At 27.0% G+C, this 21,679-nt stretch overlaps 1 protein-coding gene and 1 long non-coding RNA gene across 5 annotated transcripts in view; one reads left to right on the top strand and one right to left on the bottom strand.

Moving 5' to 3' along the window:
- Positions 1-21,679, top strand: part of LOC107438705 (SEC14-like protein 2) — a 78,483-nt gene that overhangs the window by 33,976 nt on the left and 22,828 nt on the right. For 2 of the 4 annotated variants that reach the window (XM_043049352.2, XM_043049351.2), the window contains exons 2-6: positions 13,256-13,314; positions 16,112-16,187; positions 16,507-16,550; positions 18,581-18,643; positions 20,880-20,973. In XM_043049352.2, coding sequence (XP_042905286.1) covers positions 13,264-13,314; positions 16,112-16,187; positions 16,507-16,550; positions 18,581-18,643; positions 20,880-20,973 — 328 coding nt within the window. In that variant the 5' untranslated portion in view covers positions 13,256-13,263. Of the gene's footprint in view, positions 1-2,510; positions 2,924-13,255; positions 13,315-16,111; positions 16,188-16,506; positions 16,551-18,580; positions 18,644-20,879; positions 20,974-21,679 lie in introns of those variants that run through there. The other 2 variants (XM_043049353.2, XM_071183205.1) reach the window with 2 other exon arrangements.
- Positions 1-21,679, bottom strand: part of LOC139426001 (uncharacterized) — a 60,913-nt gene that overhangs the window by 15,225 nt on the left and 24,009 nt on the right. The window lies entirely within an intron of this gene.

A 21,679-nucleotide genomic window follows, 5' to 3' on the forward strand; every position in this document is an offset into this window, starting at 1 on the left:
ACTGATCAGATATCAGCAGAAATTCTTGAATTAATATGGAGTTTTGATAGTTTTTTATTTATTCATGCAATGCGAGAAAAGGTTTTGCCAAAGCTTTCAGAATATAATAAAATTTACCATGTTTCTGACTTTATTAAGAACGCCCAAAAATCTTGGTAGATTTTACTGAAATGCTTTTCTAAAGAATTTGATAAAATTAACGATAAAATATGGTTTTATAATATGTAAAAAAAATTGGTAACCGTCTAAAATTAATTAATTTTTCCATGATAACTTATAGCATGGCATAAAAACCATTTATATGGTTAATTTTACATTTCAATTTTTCATTTTTCTGAAAACGTGTAGAAATAAGAACTATAAAAACCAGAATTTCTAGCAAATTGTTGCCAAATAAACGAAACAATTACCAAATGAATGGTTTAAATATCGTATATTTTGGCTTTCATTATCAGAATTATGGTTTCTTTAATCCAGAAATGTCCTTACCATACAGTACGATAATTATTTCTCCGTGTATAAGGTGCAGATATTAAAAAAGAAAACTAGAAAAATATATTATTTCGTATTGTCATAACCATAATACTTGATCATGTCAAAACCAATTCAGAACAAACAACATTTTTTATCGGAGTGCAAAAAATTATCATTTAACTAAAAAGTTTTTCTAATTCAATGATATTATTTTATTATTATTTTTTTTTTTAATTTTATAACCGTCGTTGAACAGCTGACCCAAATTCATGGGTTTATGACTACTTACGTTCAACTCCGTAACCTTGTAATTTTGAACTAATCCAGAAGACAAGGAAACTCCTGGATCAGTACCCCCAGAGGTATTGATTTGCTGTGGGAACATTCTCTTCTCTTATGTTTTTATTGATTTAACTAATTCCCACAATAAAAAGAGCGAACTACAAAATTTATTATTTCGTAACGCCACACTCTTAATGTCTTAAAAATCCCGAAAGTAGTTTGGAAAATACGTGTTTTTTTAGAGTACGAAAATGAATTATTTATTTGAAAAGTATTAAAAGTTATAATTTTAATATCGCTTGATATATTTATGTAGATATTCGTTTATGTTATATTAATCAAAAGCAAGGCAAAATACAATATAGTTTCTTTCATGCGGAACGGTATAGCAGGCCACAGTACATTGCTTTTGTATTAAACCAGGGAAATTAATCAGATATGATAAAAACATAAAGAAATCATTTTCATTGTAGACAAAGAAACTATCCCTTTTTATTTCTGAAAGATCATAAATATGGCCACAATTATGAGCCGACAAAAGAGCGTGTTAGTTGATCAGCACGCAATCTTTTTTTACTGAGACGAGGACAATTTTTTAAAGCATTACTTTTTATAAAATTTTGTATCTCTGTGGGTCAGTATGAGGGGGCATTGAAAACCTAATAAGCCCTCATTCCTCACATTATCAAATTCGATTTATAGTTTGTCGATAGAAAGAACTCCCCTCGCCACGAATTCTAAAGCTGATTGCTGCTATGGAAACATGAAATAGCACATTTTAAAGAAGAGGGCTTCTTTCTCTCCAGATTCCTTTTTTTCTAGATAACTCGATACAAAGCCTATCTTAAATATTGACTTAAATATTGATAAATACTAAGAGCAGCTACTTAAATATTGATAAATATTGATAATATTGACTTAAATATTGATAAATCTCCTAACCATAGTCACCACCAATGCTCCAGACGAATGGCGAGGAGAGTTCTTTCGATTGACAGACTATACCAGTGAATGCATATTTGCTAACCGAAGCATGGAAGAGATCTAAAAATTGGCGGATTTTTGAAATATAATTTAGTCAAAAATAAAGCCTCGTTATTAACATTAAATTTTAAATAATCTGGCTGCAATTTAATCACCAAAAACATTAGAATTTAATTCAACCCTGTAACTAAAACATTTTTGTGATAAAAGAGAATAAAGTTTTAAAAAATACAGTTTTGATATTCGTTTTGTCGCGACAGAGGGTTAATAAGTAATACACTCGTGTAAAGGTCAAAGTTTGGTAAAACATTGATTGTCAAGAAAAGAATAAAAATATTTATACTAACTTTTCATAAAAAAAGGATAATTAAATATTTGGTATTATTTAATTTAATTATAAAAGGATTGCTAACGATTAAAAAAAATTAAATTTATGAAATTAAAGAAATTTAAAAGCTAGGAAATAAGCAATGTCTATGATGGTGTCAAAGTTTTGTGAAATCATTATCAGAATATTTTAACAAATCAAAAGTGATTAAGAACAGAGATTTTTGTTTTTTATTCTTATAGTATAAATTGTTGGAAAAGTTCCTATTGATAATAGTATTTATATGTTCAATCGCCCATAGTTGCTCTTTCATCTTAATCTCAATATTGAAAAACGCTTTTCCACTTTATCAAATATTAGATAAACATTGAAAGACCTAACTAACTGACCTTTCGCCTCCCAGAATGGAGGTTACATGATCAATAATTATCTTAAATGCTTCCTTTTAGGCTTGACCAAAAAAAAAAAAAAATCTATGAGCTTCTGATATAAAACATAATGAAGTCCCTTTTCCTAACTATTTTATTTTCCTGAAAGACGTTTATGAATTTTCTATCAGGATTCATCAATTTTGAATAGTTTCTCAACAGGAAAATTATTATGTCATTTGAATAATTAGAGAAACCGTGGAGCATATAGTATCTCTGAATATTTCAAGGTTGCGTGAAAGGAAGCACTATAAATATAAGAAAATAAAAGAATACTCCGAAAAGAATATTCCTGGTATTTAGTGTTCAGTTGTTGATGATATAACTCATTGTTTTCATTTGGACTTCACTTCATAATAAAGCATTGTTAATAAACACACTTCTCTTTCTGCAAAGAGGGAAAAAAACATAGTTTGAAAATTCGAAGGTGAGAAACAATCATGCATGTTTTTTTTCTCTTTTAAATTTTATGCCAATCTAATATTTTTAGATAAAATTGTTAAAGTTTTATTTTTATATATAATTAAGATTAAGTTTGTTTTTAATCAATAATTATTTACTATTAATTATTTTTTATTATTATCACCTGTTTTTATTATTATTACTTATTTTTTATTATTATTAATAATTATTTTTTATTATTGCTAATAATTATTTATTATTATTTATATATCAAATTAATTTAATTTAGATTTGGAGTTTCCCTAGATTTTTTTTATCTTTTAGATTTTTATTTACTTAGAGTAAGAAGAATTGTATGAAAGTTTGAAGGAGTGAAAATTCGATGTTTTTTTTATTTTGAATTTTAACTCAATCTTATGTTTTCAGAAACATTTGATAAAACTTTACCTCTAAATGCATAATATTTATTCGTAATGTTCATTGATTTTGTTTCGCGCTTAATAAAAAAAAATCACTGTTTGAAAGTTTGAATGTTATAAACAATAATCTATGTTTTTTTCTCTTTTAAATATTAACTCAAACTCATATTTTTAGATAAATTTATTATATTTTTATCTTCAGATATAATTCAGATTAGTTTTAATTTATTATTAAATATTTTTAATAATTTATTATTAATTATTTTTAATAATTTATTATTAATTATTTTTATTAATTATTTATTATTAAATTTATTAAATATTTATTAAACTAATTTAATTTAAATTCAGAATGTGTTTAGACTTTTTAGCTAGTTTTATCTTTTAGATATTTATTTATTAAGAAAAAATCTATTTAATTATGAAAGGATTATGAATCCATTTAATTATAAAATTTATTTATTATGAAAGTTTGAAGGTGAGAAAAATCTATGTTTTTTTTTTCTTTTTAAATTAAAATTCTTTGTTATGATTTTAGAAAACTGCTAAAGCGTTATCTTTAGATGCATAATATTTATGAGTTGTAATCATTAATCTTGCTTTCTGCTTATAATCATTAATCTGCTGAAAAAAAAGCAGTTTTTGTAAGTTTGAAGGTAAGAAACAATAATCTATATTTCTTTCTTTTAAATTTTAACTCAATCTAATATTTATGGATAAATTTGGAAAATCTTTGTATTTCGATGCAAGTTTAATTAGCAAGACTTAGTTTAAATTTATTATTAATAATTTATTATTTTTAACTATTTATTATTATTATATTTGTTATTATATATTTACTAAATTAATTTAATTTTGATTTGGAATTTATTTAGATTTTTTTAGTGAATTTTATCTCTTAAGAGAAAAAATAATGCGATGGAAGTTTAATAGTGAGAAAAAAACTATTAACTTTTTTTTGTCTTTTAATTTTTCACTCAAACTTATGTTTTTAGATAAATTTGTTACAATTTTATATTTAGATGCATAATATTTAGTTGGAATGTTAATATATTTCTTTTGTGTTTAATGAAGAAAAAAAATTAAACTCCATTGGATTATTAAAGCTAACGTTATTAAAGCTTAGTTTAGTTTATACTTAACTGCTTCTGTTTGAATTCTATTGAAACTGTTTTCACATTTTATTCAATATTTATTTGGAAAATGTTTGCAATATTTTGTGGAGTTATTTTTCTTTAAGAACATAACATATTTTTATCAATATTATATTTCTCCAATTATGAAGCAAAACTTTATTTAAATTTAAAATACTTCGCATACTACCTGCCTTTTTTGAGAAGGATTTATTTCAATTCATTATATTTATTCTGAATTCTTCATCTAAACCCACTTGTGTCTTGCTTGATAAAACATTTGTAAGGATATTGGTTGTTTCAAAGGGACATGCATTTTACAGATATTTGTATTTTTTATACCTTCAAAATATTTTCTTTTCTTAAAGATCGAAACTTTTGTTACACAGACAAGATTAGTTACACAGAAAACCCATTTTTATTTCGAAATATACTTTTTACATAAAAAAATGTTACATACATTTATTATTGTTTAATCTTATTTTATGTGATGTATTTCTGAGAAAATTTTAAAAGTTTTAAACAAGATTCCACTATTGTATACTAGACATTGTTGCAAAAGTGACTTTTTCAAGTGTCTTGAAATTTGATTTTTTTTACTGATTTTTTTTCTGTAAAACTAGCTCTTATTATGTATAATCAAAATTTCCTTTCAATTTATTGAAAATTAAAGAAATGTTTTTTGAATTTCCAGCGTCTTCTTAGGCATAAAACATTATTTGATAAGGCATTTTTTCAGTCTAGGTAGAGAATTTACTCGAAGTAATTAATTAATGAGTGCTAGAACAAAAATTATTTGAAATTTAGAATACTTTGTCTGTTATGTAATTTGGTTTCATGTTCATCGAATGATTCTAATTTTATTGTAATAATTTACAATAAAATTAGAATCATAATTAAAAGTTTAAAACTTAATTATAAACTAAAAATCAACTATAAACTAAGGAATCATAATAATAATATTTTTAAACTGAATGAATAACTGAGAATCAACCATATACTGAAGAATCATAGTTAGCAGTTTTTAATTGAGTTGTAAAACTGAACTATAAAACTGAACAATAAACAGAAGAATTATAATTAATAGTTTCAAACTTAATTATAAGCTGAGAATCAACCATAAACTGAAGATTCCTAATTAACAGTTTTAAATTTAATTATAAACTGATAGTCAAGAATAAACAGGAAATTATAATTAATTATTTTAAACTCAATTATAACCCAATTAAACCCAAAAACTCAAGAGTCATAAATAACAATTTTAAAATCAATTATAAATTGCAGAACTGAGCAATAAACTGAAAAATAAACAGAAGAACTATAATTAGTAGCTTCAAATTCAATTTTAAAGTGAGAATCAATAATAAACTGAGAAACACTTTAATAGTTTGAATTTAACTAAAAAAGGATAATCAAGAATAAACCGGGAATTATAATCAATTGTTTTAAAGTCAGTTATAAGAAGAGAATCAACATGAAAGTTTTGGATAAGTTCACAAAATTGTATCTTTTTATACAAAATATAAGCTTTTGTTGGTTTATTACAGATTAAGAATATTGTTCTTTTGCATTATTTTTCTTTTAGAAACGAGAAAAAACATCATTGGGCACTTTTGTAAACTTATAAAGTTTTAAAGTTTTTAATATTATAAAGTTAAAAAAAATAAGATTAAATTTAACATTCAGAACTCGAAAAGCAATTTCTTAATTTGTAGCATTTAATCCTTTGCATGAAAATAAAAAATGATTGATAAAATTAAAAAATTGTTAAATATGATGAAAATTTTTTATATTTTTATTAATGCATTCATTGCTTCAAGTATAATATGATTATACAAAAACTATGAGGATATTATAACAAAACTATACTTTTATCTCTGACATTTAAAAACTTAGAGAATGAGAACTAATTGCACAATAAAATGGTTTAAATGAGTTTCAATTAAATCAAAACCAAAACTGTAAACATAATGTAACAATTTTCACAATAATCATATAAGTCATGATAACTAATATATTAAGTCACAGGAGGTTCGGCCAATTGTTCGCTACGTTGAACAAACCCCATAATTGCTTCTCATTTATTATTCGTTTTTTCCTTCTTCTTAAAAGTTTAAGTTAAAATATTTTCGTTTTTTAAGTTATAGTTCGTTAAGTTATCGTACTTCGTTTAAGGTAAATTATTTTCGTTCGAAAAATATATGATTATCATAATGTTATATAAGAACATTTTGTTAATATGTTAATCGTTATGAATTGAACGATTACCTAGATTTGAAAAAAAATCAGCAATTTAGAAATTTGCTAAAGAATAAGAAGCAATAAATGTGAAGAAATTGTAAATGTATAACGATAATCATGTATCATACAACATTTCGAATTGAAGACGGCCTTCTTTCTTGAGTTTTTGTTATATTTTTAAAAATTTCTATTTAAATTTTAAGATTTATATCTGACAACATCTTATATCTTATTTTTTATTTATTTTTTTTAACTTTTGGTATTAAGTCAAGCGTGAACTTATAAAATGAAGGCATCGATAAAGAGAAAATTCCTTTTACAGCAATGGAGAAATAGTTTTTTTAGCAAACAAATCCTGAATAAAGCACTTAAAATTGCAGAACAAATTGTAATTTCGGAACAAATGTCTTGGAAATATGCAAAACTTCAGCACAAATTGCAATTTCGTGAAAAAAATAATTTAAAAAAAGTGAACTGGTCTCAAGTTTATATAAATGAGAGAGAAAAAAGCTGCATCAAATTTCAACTTAGTTTTCGCAACTCAGTGGGCAGTATATCTTCATGAAAGGTTTATTTTTACAAGTTCATCGTTTGATGATTCTCAAACTAATTATCGAATATTTTTTTTTTAATTCCATCGTATTCCGAGTAAATTTTCCTACATACCTTGGTACTTTCAGGCAAGTAACAAAATGTTAAATAAGACCAAAAAAAGTGAGGAAAATGTAAAATTCAAATAATTTCGAACAATTTTGAAATAATTTCTTGAACTAAAATGGCCCTTTTAGGACTTCAAATTTCAATTTGGCAGTTGTATTTCTGAAGTCTAATACCAAAAAACAGTGACGACGCTCACAAAATTTAAAAATAGAGAGAAACTTTTTAAGTTTAATTATTAGTATTACAATTTCTTAAAGGATTAGATGACTCCCCACCCTGCTTGCTCCGCTTGAACCCTAAACCCTAAAGAAGACATAAACCCTAAAGAAGCCCTCTGATCCATCTTTTTCCTTCGTTATAATTTGATAATTTTCAAATAAATATAATTTTGTTTATAATTATTATAATTTCATGTGAACACTTTCTGTTAACATGCTTATCGTAACATAATGAACGATAAGTTGGATTTGAAAAAAAAATCAACTTTACTTGAAAAACAATTTACACACAGAAATATGAAGTATGAGACACAGTAATACATGAGAAGTAGTTTTACTTGTAAATAATCCAAAACGATTATCTTACATTGTATAATAAGAAGTTCAAAATACAGGTGGTTTTTGCTTCTCTTGAGATATTTACATTTTTAAAGAATTTGATTCAAATATTATGACTTATTTAACACACCTTATTGTTTTTTCTCATTTATTTTATTTTATTTATCAATATTTTGTTACATTTGACATCAAGCTAAGATAATAAAATGATAATCTTGAAAGAAATTTATTTTTAGGCAAAGATTAAATAACACTGAGAAACAATTTTTCTTCAGTTACATAACTTGCATAAGATTCTTTTGCGTGCACACTTCTGTTGTATAAGATGCTTTAAGAGATCTTTGATATTTTCGTATATCTAATCTCAAATCTGTTGGAATTAGATATACGAAATATCTAATATCTATTTTTCGTATATCTAATTTCACTTCTGTTCTATAAGATGCTTTAAGAGATCTTTGATATTTTCGTGTATCTAATTTCAAATCTGCTAAAATTAGTTATACGAAATATCTAATATTCATTTTTCGTATATCTAATTTCATTTCTGTTGTATAAGATGCTTTAAGAGATCTTTTAAATTTTCGTATATCTAATTTCAAATCTGTTGTTGGAGGTAATCTAGAACAGAGAGTCACATAAATGTTGCTTGAAACTTCCCGTTACGTCGGAACATCAGGATTAAAACTGCATAGCATCCATGTCTGGGAATGTTGGCACAAGCCGCTATAGGCACTTCCGAATTATGAATTGTTTCGTCTTGTGGGGAAGTTTTGTAGTCATAATAGGTGAGAGCCCCTAATCACGTATGACGACATTTCCAGACATGAGTTCATTCCTATGTAGTTTTAATCCAGATGATGTGATCTAACTCCTCTATAAGTTTGTCGCAATATTTATACAACTCCCTGTTATATATAATGAGAAAAAAAAGACTGAAAATGCTTTTAAAAAACCTGTAGTTTTCGGAACTAAAGTAATTTTAGATTTAAAACCATCACAATTAGATTATTCGAAATTAGGATTGGACTTAGGTGGAAATTAGGCAAGATCAAGTATTTGTATAAATGCTTCAAAAATATTTTCCCCAGTGTAATCATTATTTATATCAAAAAAATAAATAAAAATCACAAAAAGTACTTAAAATTGTATTAACTTTCTAACAAATTGAGTTTCAAAAACAATTCGCTTTATGTTCACATTTAAAATAAGCTTTTCTAGAACGCTATAATTCAACTCGGTACTTACATTTCAACAGGCAGTAGATCCACAAATATTTTCTTTACTTAAAGTTTAGCACTTGATAATTTCAGAACTAATAATCGAATATCATTATTATGTCATCCAATTCCTGGTATATTTTTCCAAGTCTTATATATTTTGAGGCAGCAAAGCAAATAGTAACGTAAACTAAGACAAAGTGAGGAAATATCAACCCCCTCCCTAAAATGGCAATCATCTCCTAACAAATTGGAACTTCATTAAAAAAGCTCATCATAAGATCATTATTAAGTTTGTTGCCTGCATGTAAAGCAGTCAGAATGATGTTTTTCTTACAAGTTTAATAGTTAATAATTCCATATCAATTAATAATTCTAAATAGTTAATAAATCTTGATGGCTTTCATTCCATGGTACTAAGCGTGCATTTTTCTACATACCACCGAAATTTGAAATTTCTAAGGCTTATAGTTTTTGCGAAGCAAAACAAAATGTAACATTAAATTGAACAACAAAAATAGTGGCGTCCCTTACGAGAGATAAGCGTATCTGGCACAACTCTGAAAGTTTGTAGCCAATATCAAAATGAAAAATATAATTTGTGACACATTTCGTTTTAGAATATACAAAATTAAAATTATAATACACCGTTAAATATAATAGAAAATATTTTGAACAGGTAATTTAAATATACTTAAAATTCTGACTGCAGTTTTTAAAATCTATTTGAAACTAATTATGCATGGAGCTACTAGCGTTATAAAGAATAACATTCAGTAATATTTCTGTCTAAAACATCAACATATAAATATGGATAGGTCAAATATCCAAGATCAAGATGTAAGATACAATTGAATTTACAATTCCTCATTTGTTGCATTCTGGTAATAAATACAAGTGTTCAAGGTTGTTCACCATTGTGTGTCGTTTAAACTAGCTGAATACGGAAGTTAATGAAAGATTAAAGGAACAACTGACCATCAAATAATATTGTTATCCGTTTAGGGATCTAAAAACAGAAGCGGTAACATTGAAAGAGAATTCAACCTAATGAAATTGAGTTGAATTTGATTCCAATGTTCAGAATTGAAAAACACGTACTCATTGTTCATTAATAAATGGAACACTGGTATTTCATTTCTTGGCCATTATAGTGGTCGAGCAGTTAATGTAATTGCACGTTGTTGTCGGTTTCTCTTTGTAGATTTTAGAATCTAAGGTTCACGCAACAAAGAGATTGTATCCCCATATATATACATTGACTGCATATATATACATATACAATCAAACCCCCTTATAGTGAACATGGTTTATAGTGAACTCCCGGATATAGTGAACGAAATGTTCGCTCCCATGCCTTGCTATACACATATAATAATATTTTTTGTGAATATAGTAAACCAAAAGAAGAAAGGAAATTTGATATTATGAACTTTTTTGCGTCCTCGACTGATTTTTTTTTTCTTAATTTTTTGGTAATTTTGAAATTCCTACATAAAATACTTATACCGATTTTTAAAACCATCTATTGAGTGTAATGTAGCCATACGCATTTTTCTTGTTTGCTTCTTCTATCTCAGTTTCCCATTCATAAAATAAGGCCATCCCTAAATGTTTTGTACGCAAGACGAAAAGTAATAAAAAACTAACACATTAAAAACATTTAAAGTTAACACATTTTTTGTTACTACATATTGTCTTTTTAATCATTTTTGTTTTTCTTTTGATGGGTCATTTATTTAAATAATGTGTAATAAAAGGGAGCAGTTCGGAAAAATTAGTTAAAATTGTTTGCAGTACGAATATAGTGAACTCCCGGTTATAGTGAATTGACATTTCGATCCCTTGAAGGTTCACTATAGCGGGGTTTGACCGTATATTCATGTATAAAATTTATAGTTATCATAATTTCATGTTTTTATGTAAGAACATTAAATTATTAACAAAATATGTGATGTAATAAACAGTAATAATTACGAAGTAATTTTACTTGTTTTCTCTAAGTAACGATAACCTTATATCACATAACTTTTCAAATTCTCAAATTTTTTATCACTTTTATACTGTTTGTATTTTTAAAAATTTCACTACAAATGTTAAGATTTATAACTGGCAACATTTAATCACCCACATCTTAATTTTTGTTTTATTTATTCATTTTTTGTTAATTTTGACATCAAGTTAAACTCTATTTTATAAGAGAGGTAAATTGATACGCGCATATTTTTCTACAACAAAGGATGCATAATCATTATTTAAAGTTTGAAAAAAAAAGTAGCTGAGTGGCGCAATTGGCTTGTCGTGGGCCTTCTGAGCCCAAGTCTGCGGGTTCGATCCCCGGCCCAGACACCGGATTTTCAGGATGCAGGAAATCTGCAGCGGTCATGTAGTATGATTATGCGGCACGTAAATGATCCCTGGAGTGCCCTATTGGCTCTTGGCATTTCCGGCAAAATTAAATTCCTAGTGCACCTTAGCATCCAAATAGAGTCTCGGTACTGCCATCTAGTGTGGCAGAAACTAGACGTCCAAATTAACATGGCCAACGGTATCTCACCCATTTCGGTGGTCCTGAAAGAGTGGATACCACTTCTGGAGAACGCACTAGGTCTGATCATCGGGAAGACTGATTGTGCAGTTCATGGGAAATTTAAAAAAAATTATTAAAAAAAAAGTGATAAAATTATTCGCAAATGGCTAAATTATTTATGCTCCGCGGAACAACATTTGGGAGTCGCTGAACTAGATAATATGAACACTACCTACTACGAACTCGTTAAAATGAAAATTGAATCTTTACTGAAGCAACTGCAACGTACGCTTCTGTACGATTAAATTACCATAATGTTATTTATTTATCTTTCACTATCTAAAAAAATAATGTTGCTGCAATTAAATAACCAACAAATTAGTTGATATAATCAATCACTTTAAAACTATTATACAAAGAATAAAATGGCTTAAAATATTATTACATTTAAGGAAATTAACATAATGTCATTCATTTATTTTACAGTATCAAAATAATCAAGTTGCTACAATCAAACAATAATCACATTAGTTGATAGTATCAATCACTTTAAAAGCTATAATACAAAGAATAAAACCATTTAAAGTGTTATTAGAATTGAGAAAATTAACATAATACCATTTATTTATTTTTCGAAATCTAAAGAATCAAGTTGCTACAATGAAACAATCAACAAATCAGTTGATCGTATCAATCACTTTAAAAACTATAATACAATGTCTAAAACTGATTAAAATGTTATTACAATTGAGAAAATTAACATGGTGTCTATTACTCTTTGCTATAAGAAAATTCACGTGTTATAATCAAGCAATCAATACATCAGTTAATAGAATAGATCACTTTAACCGTTGATTAGCACATTAACCAGATAAATTGCGGAATTTACTTGAACTTTAACGGATCATCTTAGTTAACCTGAAATTACCTAAGTAAAGCGTAAATTGACGTTTTTCAAACTAGCTTTCCCGGAAATAGAATTAAACTTTGTTACAAACTGGATGTACTAAATAGAATTAACAGAGCTGATGATAAAAACAATAGAGGAAATAAAAGATTAATCAAACTAAAACAAAAAGAGGAAGGTCATTTGAGCAAGCCAGAATCATAGTAAACAAATTGAGATGGACTTATGTTCATTAATTGCACTCAAATTTTTTAATACTATAGGAATTAAAATTTTACTAGTAATTTAATTTGTGATAAAAAGGCATTATTTGCATCATAAATTTTAAGTATGGTGCGAAATTACTTTTATTTTAAAAATAAGCATTTTAAGAAATCTAAAAATGTTACGTTAGTCACCACGGAATGATACTAAACCATAAAAATTCTATCTTTGTTTCTGAAACTTCTGTGATAAAAGGCTCTGAAAAAATTTTGTTTACTGAGAACATAAATTATGTTTTACTGATTTTAAAAACTCACTCTGCTTTTTTAGTATCAACTCTTACACAATTAAACAAAACTTTATATTAAATAGAAGGTTATAAATAATTAATGAGCTTAGCTCCTGATAAAATGCATTATTTCTATAGAATGATAAATTACTATGCAAATTAAATTATTTTTATACAATAGTTTGTTCTTATTACAGCAAGAATAATGACGCAATCTGAGGATATCGTCGTAGACGAGGAAGCAGTAATTAATGAAGTAAGTAAAACTTAAGATATCCTTGTAAAAATTTTTTTTTAAAAATACATGAGTGAGTTGTTTATACAACCACTTACTTAGTTGATGTGATATGCAAATTATCTACTGTTCCCTTAGCAAAATTACATTCACTTAGCTATTATATTTTCAGCAATCAGTCTTAAATGTCATTATAAAATAAAACTTCATTTTTAAATTTATATATCAATTTAGATCCTTGTAAAAAATTTCATTTCACACACACTCTTATAGTTGAGATAAATTAAGTAAATTACATGACTGTTAATGCGATTTGTTAGCTCATTTACATTAGTGCAATGTTAGCAAGCTTATAGCAATGTTAATACGCGCGAATTAAATTTTTAAAATTTACTAGAAGAATACCGATAATACAAATAAAAAAAATCCCTTTAAATATACTAGAAAACAAATTTAATCGTTATATATGAGAGAATATTAAGAGTTGGTTTATTCTTAAAAATAACATGGATAAATTACCATGCTGTATAATAATGACATGTCTAATTAAAAAACTAATTATGAATACGAAAAAATTCGGTATTTCACCATTCATTTGTTTATTTTACCGATATTGTGGCACTGGTTTACCATAAATTCTGGTTTTCAAAATTATGTGATAGTTCTTATTATACTTTAAGTAAAAAATACAAAACTCAAAAGTAAATTTAACCGAATAAATGGTTTTATAAAATTAATCCAATCAAATTTATATATTAATCTGAGTAATGGTTTCCACATTTTACCACATTTACCTAAATTTATCACAATAAACCGAATTTTATCAAGCTTTCCAAAGTTTATTACATGTTATGAAACCATATTTTATTGATAATTTTACCAAAATCATTAGCAAATCGTGTCGGTTAAAAGTACCGAGCTCTTTAATGTTCCCATAGAGACCGTACTCTGTTAGTTTTGACCAGAATTTTTTTGTCTGTGATGAAATAAAAGAAAGGTTAATTATTACAAGTTGAAAAACATTTTTAAAAAAACTACATGCTATTGTTGCATAGATAATTATGATTTCTAAAATTATGAGTTTATAATTTTATTTCAAAAATAGTCGCTTAATTGTATTTTTAGAAATATACTCAGTCGGTTCATTTTGGAATAAAAAATTTTTTAAAAGGAATTTTTTGAGATAAAGCTTCAAATATCTTGGGGGAAAAAAACCTGCATTTATAATTCTGAAAATTGATGGCTCACCTATAAGAAAAAGTTAGAAGGGTTTATTTCTTCGAATGAATTCGCGTATGGTGATCAAGACAATCAAAACAACGTTGGATTAATCTCTAGTGCTGCCATCTATTTAACTAGACAAGAATTAATATTGCCATCGTGGGGAAATTCTTCGTTAGATAGAGCGTAAAGCAATGGCTCCCAAGCATCAAGCCAAGGGGGGTTTTTAAAATAATTACCAGCATTTTCCGAATGTAACTGAATATTTTAAGAGATAAAAGATTGACTCAAGCAAAGTATTTTATGAAAAATAAAAATATGATTTTCAACAAATGTAATAATAAACTTTTAGGCCAATCTTAAATATTCCTTACATTTAAGGAAAAATATCTTAAGAACATATTTTTGGAAATGCTTTTTCCTTCCAGAATAATTTTCTGTTAAATTTGCATATGAATGAATTTTGATGTAAGATAAAAGTGCCTTGTTTCTCCCTTCAATGATTACATTCGTCTTTTAAGAGACATCTAATCAAGGAATCCACATACCACTGCCCGCCACTAGAGTGATTGTTTTGTCATTAATTACTCCATAGGGATACAAATAAAATAAAGTTATATGAAAAATCATCTTAAGTCTAACCTTGAATCTAAATTATTCATAGAATTTAGAATTATGCAACCAACCAAACCTGAAAAACTCTCTGTAGAAATCCCCTCCCCCCTGTATTTTACAAAAGCACAGAAAACAAATTTGAAATCAAATCATGTGAATGCCACCGTTATTTTACGCTTTGTGAAATTGCTATTTTATAATTATCTAGAAGATTTGATTGCTAGTTTCATTACAGCAGATTAGCAGTTTACACTGAACACATTTTTTTTTCTCTTTTGCTTATTGTCTCATGAGATTTCATAACAAATCTTAAATACTTTCTCTCTACAATGTACAGTTTTTTTTTATGAAAATTTATTTGTCCATTTTTTTCTTCAAAATGAAATTATTATTTTTTCTTTGAAGTTTGAAACGTAAGATATTACAGGTAGTAACGTGTTGCTACAAACGTCTAAGGGAGTTATCACAAGTGGTAAAGTGCGCCACTAGGGGCGCTTTCCTATTTAGAACTGCTTTTTCGCGTATTTCTGAACAGGTAATCATGGGGAAAGTGTTCTTAGTGGCGTATGACGACATTTAAGGATGTGCAGTTTCAATCCTGGGAAGGCTATTGCAACATTCATGCGATCCCCTTTTATATCTAACGTTTTTACACTTATGCATTTCAACAAAAAAAGAGAAAATAACCTTTTAAAAATCTGCAAAAATAGTTTCAGTTTTAAAATTCCAACACCCGAGTTTAGCAAATTAGAGTATTTGTATAAATGCAGCAAAAAATTTGTACTTAGTGTTATTTGTAAGATTTGATTACTTGTTTTAGTACCATGAATTCACTGAATTTATTTGAAAGTTGCTCAAACGCTTAATATATATNTAAATTATTTCAGTTCTTTAGTCTTCATAAATTAAATGTGAATTAGAAAGATTATTTTCTTATTCATCTTAAACTTAAATATGAAAACAGTAACTTTTGTTTTTGCAGCTTAGAAAAAGGATGAAAAATGAACTTCCTCCTAACATATACGATGACACATTAATGTTACACAATTTCTTAACAGGTAGGTGTAAATTTTTAATTCCAATTTTCATTTTCTATTTCTCTTAAGAAACAATTTTCATAATCAATTGAAAAAATTCGAGGAAAATATGACGAAGCAGGATAAGTGAATTACAACTGATTTGAATTTTCCCATTAATTTGTTATTACATTATTAGTTATTATCCCATTAATTAGTTATTCCCATTAATTAGTTATACAATTTTTAACGGTTCCTTTAAAAATTGCCGTATAATTATTCAGTGTGAAGAAAGAATATTTTTTGTCATTTTTTTCTTTTAGTATTGTGGTGATAATATTGTTGTATTTTGATTTTTTAGCTCGGAACTTTAACTTGGATCAAGCAGAGGCAATGTTAAGGAAAGTAAGTAATGTATAAATATCATTTACAATTCTAATGTTAGAGGAAAGTTGCAAAAATCGTACCTCTCTCAAATCGTTCCAACTAAGATTTCTACTGAAGTCCTGAGTTCAACCGAGAGTCTGATCCGGGTCTGAAAAATATTTATCCGACCCCACCTAAGCAAGAGGAATTTTTATCCGACCCCACCTGACTAAGAATAACTTTTATCCGACCCCACCCGAGAACGACGAATTTTTATCTGACCCCATCCCATTCCAAGATTTACGTCGGATAAAGGTCAAATTTTGTGGTCTTGCCACTCGGTCTTTGCTATCTAATATTTAAACAAGAAAATAAGCCACTAAACACATTCCCCCCCCCTTTTGTTTATTATTGCATGAGATTTTATAACAGATCTTAGATACTTCCTCTCTACAAGCTATAGTTTTTTTTTCTTCTTTTTAATGACAATTTTAGTCTATTTTTTTTTTCGAAATGCACAAGTTTACCAAGCATTTTTTTTTTTAATTTCTGACCTGTAAAACAAAAATGGAAGAGAAAAATCTAAAATTGAAAGTGAACGAGATAAGTCGAAAAGAAATTGTCAACAACAGCAGACATTCAAGTTATTTTACCAACTGTTAAGTTTCAATCAGAAGCTTTCATTGTAAATCGTTAAGTTTAAGAATTTAATTTTTTCAACACTTACAAATAAAAGAAAAAAGCATGGCTTTAATCGAAACATTGTGTAACAATTGAACGCTGTTAGTTAGCCCCACTAACTCGATTTGCATTTCGTTCACGTCGGCCCAATTGCGCACGATGTCCCAATCCATGTATAATACCGACTGAAACTTCTAATATAACTGAAAATAAAATTGAAAAAAGAAATCTTAAACTAAATAATTGGTATTAGTATTAGTTTCAGAAAGCAAAAAAACCAAACAGAAGTAGTATATCACTGTAATTTTTATACCTTTTAAATTTAACTTTTTTTTTAACATAATGGTTTAAGCAAAGGTTGGTTTAAATGTAGTTTAAAAAGTTCGTGAAAATTTCATCATGAGTACAAGTCCTTATCATCTCCAATGTTTATTAAGGAAATAAAAATTTAGCTTTATATAACAAAGCTATTCAGAAATGGGTTAACCCTTTGATGCAGATAGGATACCGGTATCCCTTTATATACTTTTTATGACAGTCTTAAAGTTACTTAAAAAAATGTGCTAGATTATCGAAATTATATTTGTGCAAAAATATAAAATCTAAAGAAAAATTTGTATGAATTTTTTTGTCATTCATATTCAAAAATTTAGCAATGATTTTGTAAATTAGAGAAATTTCAATGATGAATAACTGTTTCTCTCTCATTTAAATAACTGCAAATTTGGAAAATTATTGTTTGGAAGTGAGCCGTGTTTGGATGATTTTTCCCTTAACGCAGTAAAAGGCACCGGTGTTTCATACTGTATTTCATAACAATGCATTATTAAAATGCTAAATAAAATATTTTTTACTATTTCGTTCTTATTTAAGACAAAAATAAAAAAAAGTAGTATAAGAAGGTGTTTAATAAAAATTCTGCTTCAAAGGGCTAAAATAAAATAAATTTCGCCTCCATTTGAAATCTTTGGACTACTCGACACCAGATCCTTTATTTTCATCTTAAATTATTTATTTATTTAAAATAAAAATTGAATTTACACTCGGAGAAGTAAATTATAAGCTTTATGATTCCAAGAGTTATTATTATAATTATTTATTATTACACTGGGGAACAACTACCCATGTCTTAAATTTCAATTTTTCAATATTTTTTTCATTTTTTGAAAGTCACTTTATAGTAAATATTTCACCTATATATAATTTTTAAAATTTGCTTGATTGTGATATCTTAATCATGATGTAAATTAATAAAATTATATACTAATAATTAAATGATAACTAAAATATAGTTGTAATAAAACTATATTTTAGTCATAATTATGTTATGGTTTTGAGATTTTGTAAAGATAATGAACTTATTAATATTTTCAATAATTAAATTTCAGCATCTTCAATTTAGAAAAGAACTGCAACTAGATCACATAGTGAAGGACTACAAACCTCCAGAAGTAAGAATCGATTATTCAATCATTGTATTTTACCATCTATGCATGTGATACCGAATATGCATACATTGAATATCGATACTCTAATACTCAATTTGTGCAGAAATTACCACCTTATTTTAGAATCCAAATCCATTAAAAAGACAGAAATATATGCATACTGTGATTTACGTAAATTAAAATCCATGCGGAAAAATATGATAATCGAATTCCCCAGAAACCACTGGTTTCCAAAACCAGTTAACAAAACAGTTTAATTACCAAATAAAACTTGATGGTATTTACAAGATATTTATGTTTTCATAAATTTGCCAATTGCATGAAATAATTTCATAATATTAAAATTCAATATACTTGGGTTTTGTTCAAATTCATATTAATACTCTGTGTTGTGCGTATGTTTGACTAACAAACTAATTTTAATTTAAGAAATATTGTATATGTTCATCCTAAATTTATGGCTAAATGTAGTTAAATTGTATTAAATTTATGGTTAATACAGTTTAATTACATTTACTGATTCTTAAGTGTATCATATATCACTGTAATTATAAATTTTAGTGTTACTGAAAACAACCATACTTTGTGCCAAGTAGTATAAAAGAACATTCTAAATGCTTCAGTACACCAGGAACTTTCCTTGATTTCGGTATAATGGAACACTTTTCTGAATGTTTCGCTACACCAGGAACTATCCTTGATTTCGGTATAGTGGAACACTTTTCTAAATGTTTCATTACACTAGAAACTATCCTAGATTTCGGTATAGAGGAACACTTTTCTCAATGTTTCATTACACCAGAAACTATCCTTGATTTCGTTTTAGTGGAACACTTTGTGAAATACAACTTGAGTGTAAAATAGTTGCATGAAATGTCAGATACATGAAATGTTTTTGCAGTGCACTAATCACTTGAGTAATTGTATATTTGTATGAAATAATAACGTATTTAAGGGATGGCTAAATTTTAGTTTGTTATAGCGAAACTACATTGTAAAAAAGTTTGGTATATCTTAACACCAAAAACGAAGGTAACTACTTTACCCCGTAGTGGTGTTCCAATACACCAAGAATATTCTATTACACTGCTTGGTGTAAAGTAGCCAACACCATTTTTCGCATTTAGTAGCACTAAAATTTATAACCGTAGTAAAGTAAAATACACGTATGGGTCACTAAATATATCATTATGATACAATATAAAGTAAAAATCATTAATTTGGAATTATACATACACTAATTCTCAAAAAGAAATTAGTTGTAAGTTAAATATATGAGTAGCACAGAGATAACATAAAGGCGAACTAAAATATGACTTAACAGACCAAAGGCTGATAGAAATTATGCAAACTAATCACTTAATACAGTTTGCAAATATTTAAAAAATAAAATATAATTGTTCTTATAACATGATTAGAAAACATATATACCTATTTTAAAGCCGAACAACAAATCTTTCAATTAAAACTCAACAAATCACTCTCACCTGATTGGTAGGACTTTTGGCCCATGGCCAAGACGTCGCAAGTTCAATTTCCGTTGGCCGAAGACTCCCAGTGAACAAAATGGTGACTGGTGCACGCTAAATTTCTCGAGGTCATAAATCCTCCTAATTCCCATTACAAATCGATACCTCAGGGGAGGTCAAAATTACGATCTGTGGATGGATGGCGTTTCAATGTGTGCACCTCGTAAAACGGGCTGTGACGTATGTGTGTGGCAGAAATAGAATTCTTGGCTATAGATTGTGCAACTGGAAAAAGAAGAAGCGCACCCCTCTGCCTTAAAATAGGTTTGTCAGTATTGATAAGCGGCACAAGACAACAACTCACTAAATCAGTCTCGCCGACTGATTCTTGATTACAAATACTAATTTCTAGTGCTTTTAAGTGTTTAGATTTAAATTACATTCATTAAATCGTAAATGAACGTTCGATTTGGTGTTAACCCGGAATAAAAAGCTCCATATTTAGGAGATATATTGCACCACAGTTTTTACAGTGTAAAAATTTGCACAGGAGTTTAAAAAATATTGTATTTCCAAACTATTGTTTTCCATCAAAGATATCAATATTATATTCCTTTTAAAAATGCTTCATGCTTTTGTTACTATAGATTAACCTCGTAAATGCAAAGTTTCGAAAAAGCAGTTTGCATATTACTTTCCTAAACAGTTTCTGCGAATGTATCATGAATATTCTGATGCACTCTGAATATTTATTATAATTTCTATTTCAGGTTGTGGTAAAATACATGCCTCAATCACATCTAGGCATCGACAAAGAAGGTCATCTTATTCGTTACTTACCTTTGGGGAATGTTGACGGCAGAGGTAATATCTTATTCCAAGTTCTTGGTAAATAAATATAAAAAAATTATACCGTAATCAGAGACCTTTTAATTCAAAGCTCAGAATTCAAAGTATTTAAAAGAGATCTCAGCAAAAAATTTTCATTTTATTTTAGCTTTTTTTTAATTTGAATTGTTTGAATTATTAAGAAAAAAATTATTATCTAATAACTTGTTTTTAGGATTTTAAAGCCATTTTTAAAGATATATAAATTTTATTTCCACCGTTGTACACTAACATCATGCCAGTTGAACAAAATATTCTACAAAATGTTAAAACATAATAACTATGTTTTCTAAATATATTATAGATATTTTTTTAATAAAGTTTGCATCATTATCTTTGAGAATTTAATTTTAATATGGTATTATTTTAAATTACACTTATAATAGAATTTTTTCTTATATTTATTATTAATTCATTATAATTTAAATCACAACTAACGTAATAACATTTAAGTAATCAGCATAATGATGACGAAACAAGAGAAAAGTGTAAATATTTTGACAAATATAAAAAATTATATATATATATATATATATATAAGGAACTCGTATTTCTCTTCACAGTGTTTGAATGATTTTGACTGTAGCCCTCAAAGAATTACATATAGTGAAGAAAAAAAACTGTAAATAAATTGTTTACTAACTTGTTGAATTATTATTTTTTGTGTGTGTATTCCTTATTA

The sequence above is a fragment of the Parasteatoda tepidariorum genome, chromosome 7 (assembly GCF_043381705.1).
Source record: "Parasteatoda tepidariorum isolate YZ-2023 chromosome 7, CAS_Ptep_4.0, whole genome shotgun sequence".
Lineage (NCBI taxonomy): Eukaryota > Metazoa > Arthropoda > Arachnida > Araneae > Theridiidae > Parasteatoda > Parasteatoda tepidariorum.